This window comes from Medicago truncatula, chromosome 8, assembly GCF_003473485.1.
Source record: "Medicago truncatula cultivar Jemalong A17 chromosome 8, MtrunA17r5.0-ANR, whole genome shotgun sequence".
Taxonomy (NCBI): domain Eukaryota; kingdom Viridiplantae; phylum Streptophyta; class Magnoliopsida; order Fabales; family Fabaceae; genus Medicago; species Medicago truncatula.
Window position 1 is genome coordinate 47,373,568 of NC_053049.1, and position 9,540 is coordinate 47,383,107.

The 9,540-nt window shown below is 36.8% G+C and overlaps 1 protein-coding gene across 2 annotated transcripts; it reads left to right on the top strand.

Annotated features, from left to right (window-relative positions):
* The first annotated feature begins 150 nt into the window (after positions 1–150).
* LOC11411146 (pentatricopeptide repeat-containing protein At1g52640, mitochondrial) lies at positions 151–4,354 on the top strand. Of its 2 annotated transcripts, XR_005643680.1 has the most exons (2): positions 151–2,371; positions 3,055–4,354. XR_005643680.1 is itself a non-coding variant. In XM_039829564.1 (1 exon), exon 1 carries the CDS (start codon positions 645–647, stop codon positions 2,205–2,207), a length of 1,563 nt encoding a protein of 520 aa, XP_039685498.1. In that variant the 5' UTR covers positions 151–644; the 3' UTR covers positions 2,208–2,456. The 2 variants fall into 2 exon arrangements, 1 of the variants encoding a protein (XP_039685498.1); XM_039829564.1 differs by lacking the exon at positions 3,055–4,354 and having other exon boundaries at positions 151–2,456.
* The last annotated feature ends 5,186 nt before the right edge of the window (positions 4,355–9,540 follow it).

A 9,540-nucleotide genomic window follows, 5' to 3' on the forward strand; every position in this document is an offset into this window, starting at 1 on the left:
TAAAATTTAATAACTAGATATCGCAAGAATTCAGTCTCTAACTAAAGTTCCTCATGAGCCTCAGTTGGTTTGGACAATGCATAATATATGCAAGATCCGGGTTCGAACTCCGGCCACAAAAAAAAAAAAAGTCTCTAACTAAATAGACATATGAAACTGGAGAATGGAAAAACTTTCTCTCTCTTCGTATATATCATACTCAGCCAACCCGCCAACTCGTTTATTTGTGAGATTTTAGATTCAGTCGCCTAATTTGACTCGGCTCTTCTCGTCAAGTTTTAAACGACTTATGCGGGACAACCAGACCTGCTTTGCCATCCCTATTGACAACATCAACAACAAAGATTAACGACTCTTTCGAGTTGCGTGTCAAACAAAAAGAATAACTAGGATATTGGAGCTCTGTGAATTCGTCTCTAACTAAAAGACATATGAAAGTGGAGAATGGAAAAACTTTCCCTCTCTTCGAAAAACTCAATTCAAAGCATAAGCTAAATTTCTCCGATAAATCCCCAAACGTAACCTATCCGATTCCTAGGTCAGTATTTAATCCTGGTTCTACATTTTCAACTTTCACTTTCTTTACAATTGCAGAATTTAGCTACTGCTAATATTGCACCCAAGGTGTTTGAATAAAGTCCTGAATGGCTTTCCAATCACTTTTCTCTAAGCATAAACTCCTGTCCTCTTACCTTTTCCCTCTTGTTCAACACAAATTCATTCATTCTTTTCCAACCCAACAAATTTCTGTGCCATTATTACCCGAACTTGTCAATGAGATATCGCGTATCGTAAGTGATCACCGCCACCCTCGCCATGACTTAGAACTCTCTCTAACTCCATTTTCAACACAAATATCAACAGATTTAGTTGAACAGGTTTTGAAAAGATGCAATCATCTTGGATTTTCAGCTCACAGATTCTTTCTTTGGGCTAAATCAATTCCGGGTTTTCAGCATAGTGTTCAAAGCTTCCACATTTTGGTAGAAATATTAGGAAGGTCTAAACAATTTGCCATACTTTGGGATTTTCTTATAGAAACGAGGGAGTCTGACTCTAGTTGTAAAATCACTAACGAAATTTTCTGGATCATTTTCACTGCATATAGCCGAGCTGATTTGCCAGACGGTGCAATTCGATCTTTTGTTAGAATGGATGAATTTGGAATCAAGCCGAGTATTATTGATGTTGATCTGCTTTTGTACACTTTGTGTAAAAAGAAACATGTCAGGCAGGCTCAACAATTTTTTGATCAAGTGAAAAGCCATTTCTTGTTAACCACAAAAACTTACAGCATTCTGATTAATGGATGGGGTAAGATTGGTGATTCGGGGAAGGCCCGTGAGCTGTTTGACGCAATGCTTGAGCAAGGATGTCATGTGGATTTACTTGCATATAATAATTTGTTAGAGGCTCTTTGCAAAGGAGGCCATGTGGATGAAGCTATGGATTTTCTTAATGATATGTTGTCAAAGAAAGTTGAGCCGGATGCTTTTACTTACTCAATATTCATTCGTTCTTACTGTGATGCAAATAATGTGCATTCGGCTTTCGGGGTTCTTGACAAAATGAGAAGATGTAACCTTTTGCCAAATGTGTTTACATACAATTGTATTATAAAGCGACTTTGTAAGATTAAAAAGGTGGAAGAAGCATATCAATTGTTGGATGAAATGATTTCTAGTGGATTAAAACCTGACACTTGGAGTTATAATGCAATACAAGCTTACCATTGTGATCATTGTGAGGTAAATAGGGCTCTGAAGTTAATATCTAGAATGGAAAAAGATGTCTGTTTTCCCGATCGCCATACGTATAACATGGTGCTAAAATTACTGATTAGGATAGGAAGGTTTGACAAGGCAACCGAAGTTTGGGAATGCATGGGGGATAAGAAATTTTATCCTTCTGTCTCGACATATTCCGTCATGATTCATGGTCTTTGCAAGAAGAAGGGGAAGCTAGAGGAGGCATGTAAGTACTTTGCGATGATGATTGATGAAGGAATACCACCTTATGACACTACCATCGAAATGCTAAGGAATCGGCTCTTGGGCTTAGGGCTTTTGGATAACATCGAAATACTTGCTGCTAAGATGAGGCAGAGTACATCATGTTCAATCCAAGAATTGGCAAATATTATGATTGGAGCTAGATCTGCTCAAAATACTTGGAGACGTGACGAGTCGGACATAGAAAGTGATTGAATAAGTGGTTATTTGTTTCTCAATAGGTTGGAAGCATTTTTTCTTTATGAAAATTGCTTCATGTTAGTTTATGTGGAGTTGCGTATCTTACATCAGAGTTTGCAATGAAGATTACCGTTCTTAGTGCAATGATTAACTGATGTGATTAATGGTGCTGAACAAATGTAAGTTTCAAGTATCTTTGGACAACTAGTAATAGACTAATGGTAAACATCAATAATGTATTTGTTGTTGTGGCATTGCTTTTCTCATATCCTCTTTTTAAGGCTATGTTTGATTGATGTATTGGAAGGAGTTATATGGGATGATATTCTGTTTCATTATACAGGTTATTTATAATAATAATAAGATGGAATGATATAGAATATAGTAAGATGCATTCTAATTCATTTCATCTAATATCTTGCATTTTCCCCCTTCAATTAAGGAACTTGGGATGATTCTTTTTCTTTTTCTTTTCCATTCTCATAAAAACATCCAAACAATATAATGATAATATGTTTCATTCCATTTGATAGGATTACATTTCATTCTAGTCAAAAATTTCCTGCATAATGCATTAGCCTTTGTGTTCCCGATTAATAAATTTACATTTTCTATTATAGAAATTAGTCAAGCCTGCTCCCTAGGAAACAACTATATTTTCATTTCAGACTTGTGTTAACTTTATATTATAGCCAACGCATTTTATTTATCACTATCAGCACTTGTTTAGATTTCCCTAAATGGATTATAATTCATATTTACTATTCAGTTTATTTCCATTGTGTCTCCTCATACTATCAATGTATGGCTCCAGTGAATTATTAGATTTTTAGTGTGCTTTTGTGTTATTCATTTGCACCAGTATCACAAACCTTACATTGGTGCGTTCATTGAGAGCTTCTCTCCCACGGCTTCTCCAATTTGGGCTGAACTGTACCGAATAATCACAGAGGCACTTGCGAGAATGATCGACATATTGCCAGATGAGACTGATGCTTTAGAACAGAATTGTCGGCTGTTGCTCTTCCGGCTCCGAATGATTTTCTTCCTTTCACGGAACAAATAGAATTGATGTTCATCATTGAGATGAATTCAATAGTCGATGCGGAACATATTGACCTCTGCCAACTGATACCGATGCTACAGAGAATCACCAAACCTTAGAAGTATTGAAGCCGATTAGTGATTTCAACGGGGTTGCCTAAACAGCAAGACAAAGCTCTCGTCGTTCTTAATACCTTACCATCGCAAGAGGTACAGCTTGCAGACAGTGCTTTCACGAAGAAGGTGGGGCCTTCAATTTAGAATACAACCAGCCTGCTTTTTCACCAGGTTGTTGTGCTTCAATGGACAGTGCCACCGAATTGGTGGTCAATTTCAGATTGGCAGCATACAACATTCCCCACTGATTGACTTGAGGTGAACGGGCTCGCAGAGCAGTCAGCTTTCTCATGTTCAACGTAACATCCCAACAAAGTCACCATCACCGAAACCAACAGATTGGAACCATGACGAAGTAGCACTCCCTCCAACACCGCCAGAGCCACCCAATATGTGTTGTTGCAGAGTTTCCGCCATGAGGTTTTATCCCCCACCTGTTTATAATCCTTTGCATATTCATAGTTGTGGGAACTCTAGAGCAAGTTCATCGATATGATTGTAAAACAAGAGTTTTCCAATTTAATTCAGCCTCGGAGACATCGACAATGAAACAATATGGCCCCTGCTGTCTTAAATTTGCTTTTACTGTCACCGGGATTGATTATATACACACAACATTACTGAGCATAATGTTGGAAATGCTAGTAGTAGACTGGATCCTTCTTCAGTCCTTGCTGTTTTCAAGGCTTTGTATAAGGGATTTAGAGGATTTATTGTTGTTGTAGTTATTGGCCAAGTAGTTAAAAACAGGGTGAACATAGCATGCGTTTTAATCACTCTTAATACATGTCCTTATGGAATTTGTTAGGCGAAAACTGGTGAACCTGATCTTGGTACCTTGCACCATGCAATTCCCTTGGTCTCTGACTGTCGTTGCAGGCTAATTAGTTCATACAATCCACCCTTTTTTTTTAACCTTGCCACACTATCTTTGTATGTGTCCTATTAATATACCAGTATTTCACCCCAAAAAAATATACCAGCACACACACCCTCTGTTTGACCAAGCTAGTGTTGTCCTAAAAGATAGTGTGCTAAGGGCTATCTTTTAAGATATTGTCCTAAAAGCTCAGCAATGCCCTTAGCACACTATCTTTTAAGATAGCAAGAGAAAGTATGCTTCCATGGTCTTTTTCCTTATTTTTCTGTTGATTTTTTATGGCACAAGACTGGATGTTGAACATTATTTTAATAGCGTCTTCATGATTCTAATAGTGTCTTCATGGATGACTTTTAGGGTATACAAATTGTTAAATTTGTGTACCCATACATAAACATTCTTTTAGCCTTTGATATATCATTTGAAAAATGAATGGTTAGGATCTCATGTATAGGCAGGCATACTTTACATGTGGTCTACAAAAGTTGTTTACTTTCTGAATTGGATCTTAAAAGAGATATGATTTTTTTTTTTTTTTTTGACAATCTAGATATGATTTTTTTTAGGATGCATTTATTCATAATATCAAAAAAGATGCATTTATTCAATGATAAAATATATTTAAACATAAATAATGTTTTTTGCCAACTTTGTTTTTTTTTTCTCTCTCAATGGAGTTAAAGTCAATTAATATTTTCTTTTGAGGAATTATTTAGATTTTTTTTTTGACAAAGAATTATTTAGATATTTATTTGCACAAAAAAATAAATAATGCAGGTGTTCAATTTATGGAGCTTATATTTGCTTTGCGAGTCATTTTTTTTTAACTTTTTATGATGAAAAAAAAGTATATGTTTTATCTTACTCTTTACCGGACATTACGTGCACCAATAAGCCTACAATTACTAAACTTTCTATGGGACTTTATTTTTTCTTCCAATTTTTATTAATTATACTTAAAATATAAGTTATTAACTAATATTAAATTCCAATTGTTCGACTTTATCAAAAGAATTTAGAGTTTCACAAATCAATTTTCAAATCTCATATAAAAGATGTGTTCATCTTTAATATCCGACAATGTCTCACATATGATTAAAAAAATTAATATACTTTTTATAAGAAAATTAATAAATAAACACAGCACAATCCCAAAAAAAAATCATTTTCATTGAGACTATCTTATAAACAACTTTTGTACATGTAGATCATCACCACATCCAAGCCATTCAATTTCTAAATAGTAAATCCAAGATTAAAAGTTTGTTTGTGTATGGGTACACAAATTTAACAATTTGTGCACCCTAAAAGTGACCGTCTTCATGATTCATTGACTTCATGATTTGTGATTGGCTTAATTGCACTTTTTCCCCCTATCTTTTGATAATTGTGCGATTTTGCACCCCCTCTTTTTTATTGAGCGATTTTGCACCCCATCTTTTTGCCCCCTTTCTGATTTTGCACCCCATCTTTGTGTTCAATTACACTTTTGCCCCTTATCTTTTTGCTAATTGTGCGATTTTGCACCTTCTCTTCTTTTTTTTTTGAGCGATTTTGCACCCTATCTTTAGCCCCTTTTCCTCTCTTTTAATGATGATTTTGAACAAAACACAATTGACAAAAGATGGGGTGCAAAATCGCTCAAAAAAAAAAGAGGGGGTGCAAAATCACACAATTAGCAAAAGATAGGGGGGAAAAGTGCAATTAAGCCTTGTTTTAAAAGAAAAGTTCAAACAAATTAAACTAGCCCTGAAGGAATGGCATGAGTCTCATACTCGTAATTTACCTGCATCGATAGTCAAACTTAAAGACCGTATGGCGGTGTTGGATGGGAAAGGGGAAGTGGAGAACCTGTCAGACGTTGAATGTGATGAGTTATATAGTATTTCGGCGAAGATTCATTCCCTAGCTTAATACCAGTATTTGTTGGCAACAGTCGCGAAACCATTGGCTCCGAGAAGGGGATATGAATTCTAAATTTTTTCATTCTCTTATGTCTTCCCGTCGACGTTTTAACACTATTTGCTCTGTGTTGGTTGAGGATGTGCGGATCGAAGGAGTGGAGCCTGTTAGGAATGCTATTTTCACTCATTTTGCTCAACATTTTATGTCGCATAATGTGGTGAGGCCCAGTGTTTCTAACCTTCAGTTTCAGGCGCTGTCTGTGACTGAAGGTGAGGGTTTGATCAAACCTTTTTCGGTTGACGAAGTTAAGGAGGCAATTTGTGACTATGACAGTTTTAAAAGTTCGGGTCCTGACGGGGTCAATTTTGGTTTTATTAAGGAGTTTTGGATTGTGTTAAAAGATGACATCATGCAGTTTGTGTCTGAGTTTCATCGCAATGGTAAGCTGGCAAAAGGTATCAATACAACTTTCATTGTTCTTATTTCGAAAGTGGATAATCCTCAGCGTTTGAATGATTTTCGTCCGATTTCCTTGGTGGGGAGTATGAACAAAATTATTGCGAAATTATTAGCTAATAGACTGAGATTAGTTATTGGCAGTGTTGTCTCCGAGACTCAGTCGGCTTTTGTGAAGAAGCGACAAATCCTTGATGGTATTCTGATAGCTAATGAAGTTGTTGATGAAGCTTTTAAGTTAAAGAAGGATCTCATGCTGTTTAAAGTGGATTTTGAAAAGACTTACGACTCCGTTGATTGGGGTTACCTTGGTGAGGTTTTGAAGTGCATGTCTTTTCCTGTTCTGTGGAGGAAATGGATTAGAGAATGTGTTGGTACCGCTACAGCTTCTGTGCTAGTAAACGGTAGTCCTACCGATGAATTCCCGCTTAAAAGGGGACTCCGTCAGGGGGACCCTCTGTCCCCTTTTCTGTTCCTTCTGGCAGCTGAGGGACTGAATGTTTTGATGAAAGCTATGGTAGACAATCACTTGTTTTCAGGTTATTCTGTTTGGACAATTAATTCGATGGATGTCTCTCATTTACAATTTGCTGATGATACTCTGTTGTTAGGTAAGAAAAGTTGGGCTAATGTTCGGGCTCTTCGTGCCACTCTTGTCATTTTTGAGTCCATGTCGGGGTTGAAGGTGAATTTTAATAAAAGCTTGTTAGTGGGTGTTAATATTTCTGTGTCGTGGTTGAATAAGGTGGCTTCGGTGTTAAGTTGTAAAGTGGGCAAGATTCCTTTCATGTACCTTGGTTTACCTATAGGGGGTAATCCGCGTCGTCTTTCGTTTAGGGACCCTGTTGTGAATATAATTTGAAGGTAAAAAACACAAGAAGGGGGGGGGGTTGAATTGTGTTTTCTTTTTCTCTTAAAAAATACTTCTTCTGATAAAACTTCTGAAGCAGTTTGATTGCTCCTGATGAAATGATCAGAGTCAGATTGCAGCGGAAAAGAACAGAGCAGAGAAAAGAAAGACAAAGACACAAGCAGTTATCCTGGTTCCTTCCACAACACGGAAGTAGTCCAGTCCCCCTTGCACTTCCAAGGAGATTTCACTATAATCACAAAGATTACAACTGCTCAATACTTTCTAAGTATGAGACTTCACAAAAATGCTCAAGCACACACGCAAGAGTCTTCCAATGCTCAAGCACTAAGCAAGAGACTTTTAATGCTCAAGCACGCAGGCAAGAGACTTCTAATCAAACAAAAATACAGAGAATTGAGTTTGACTTGAACACTTGATATACAATCAGTGGTGTTCACAATACAATACAGTAAAGACTCTAGACTTTGAATTTCTAAGATGTATCAAATCAGTGCAGAAATTCAGTGTGCTTTGTAGAATCAAATTGACAGAGTTTTGGCGCTTTTGAACTTATGTATCTCTTTTCTCAAATCTTCAAGCCTTCACTCCTTTATATAGAGGCGTGAAAGAGACGTTGAGATAATCAGCACGTCTAAAGAGTCGTTTGAAATCCTTTGATTATCCACCAGTGATCCTTTGCCTGATTTGGGTGTAGTCCTTTGAAGAATAAGCTTCAAATTCATTCCCATCTTGAACGTACAAATTCTGCAGGCATGGCTGTTGTTTTGTCTTGTAGCGTAGACAGAAAACAGAGTAGTGGTTGTACACTTGTACTTTGTCAACTCTATTAACGAGAGACAAGTGCTCAGTGCTATCCATATATCCGTTGATACCTCCCTTTCAATTCTTCGTTCTTCTTGGATAAGACTGAATTGAGAATCAGCTACTTTGAATCTTCAGTTTGATTAAAGGATCAAACGTAGCTTCTGGTGAAGATATTGCTTCTGATGAAAACTTTTGCTTCTGATGACCTTCTGCTTCTGATGACGTCATCACTTCAGAAGCACTTCAGCTTCAGGAGCAGTTTTCTTCAGATGCTCAGAATTTCTTTTTCTTTCCATTGTTCTTCCAAGACCTATTGAAATAACTTGAGTAGCCTTTGGTCCTGTACACTTGAACAATTATTAGTAATAACCAATTGACGATTTTTAATACCTTGTTATCATCAAAACTTAATAAGGTTAATTGTGAAACACATTTTGTTCCAACATAATTAAATCTAGATTGTCAGGTTGGAATAACCGGTTTCTCTCGTTTGGTGGTCGCTTGGTCCTTTTGAAAGCAGTTCTGAATTCTTTGCCTATCCATGCTCTTTTCTTCTTTAAAGTTCCATCAGGTATAATCTCTTTCATTGAATCTTTGTTGAATAATTTTTTTTAGGGGGGGAGTGAGGACCGTCGGAAAATTACTTGGATAGGTTGGAATACTTTGAGTTCTTCAAAGGAGTCTGGAGGGTTGGGGTTAGGAGGTTGAGAGAGTTTAATTTTGCTTTGTTAGGTAAATGGTGTTGGAGGATATTGGTAGATAGAGTAGGGTTGTGGTATAGTGTTCTAGTCGCCCGCTATGGCGAGGTTAGAGGTTGGGGGCCGGAGTTGTTCTTTTTGGTGGAGGGGGTGGGGAGGATTAGAGATGGTGATGGTGGAGTAGGGGGTAGTTGGTTTGGTGATAGTGTGCGTAGTGTAACACCCCGTTTTCCCAACGTGAAAATTTCATTTATTTAATCAGAGTAATTAACAAAAACGGAATGTCACACTTCTTTTCTTAAAATCATAAACTGTATAAATAACTATTTATCCTTTAAAATTCAATAACTAAAAAGTCTTTAATACTTCGCAGCGGAAATTATTCAATAATCAAAACAGTCTTTGGCACTAAAGCCTCTTTACAATTATGTCATAAAAATCCATTCTAAAAACATAGTCATAACTCTTCAGAAACAATACGTAAGGATTAGAAAGCAATAACAAATTCCCATCCCGTTACGTATCAGAGCACCTAAGGACACTTGAGCCACCACTCCTACTAATCATTAA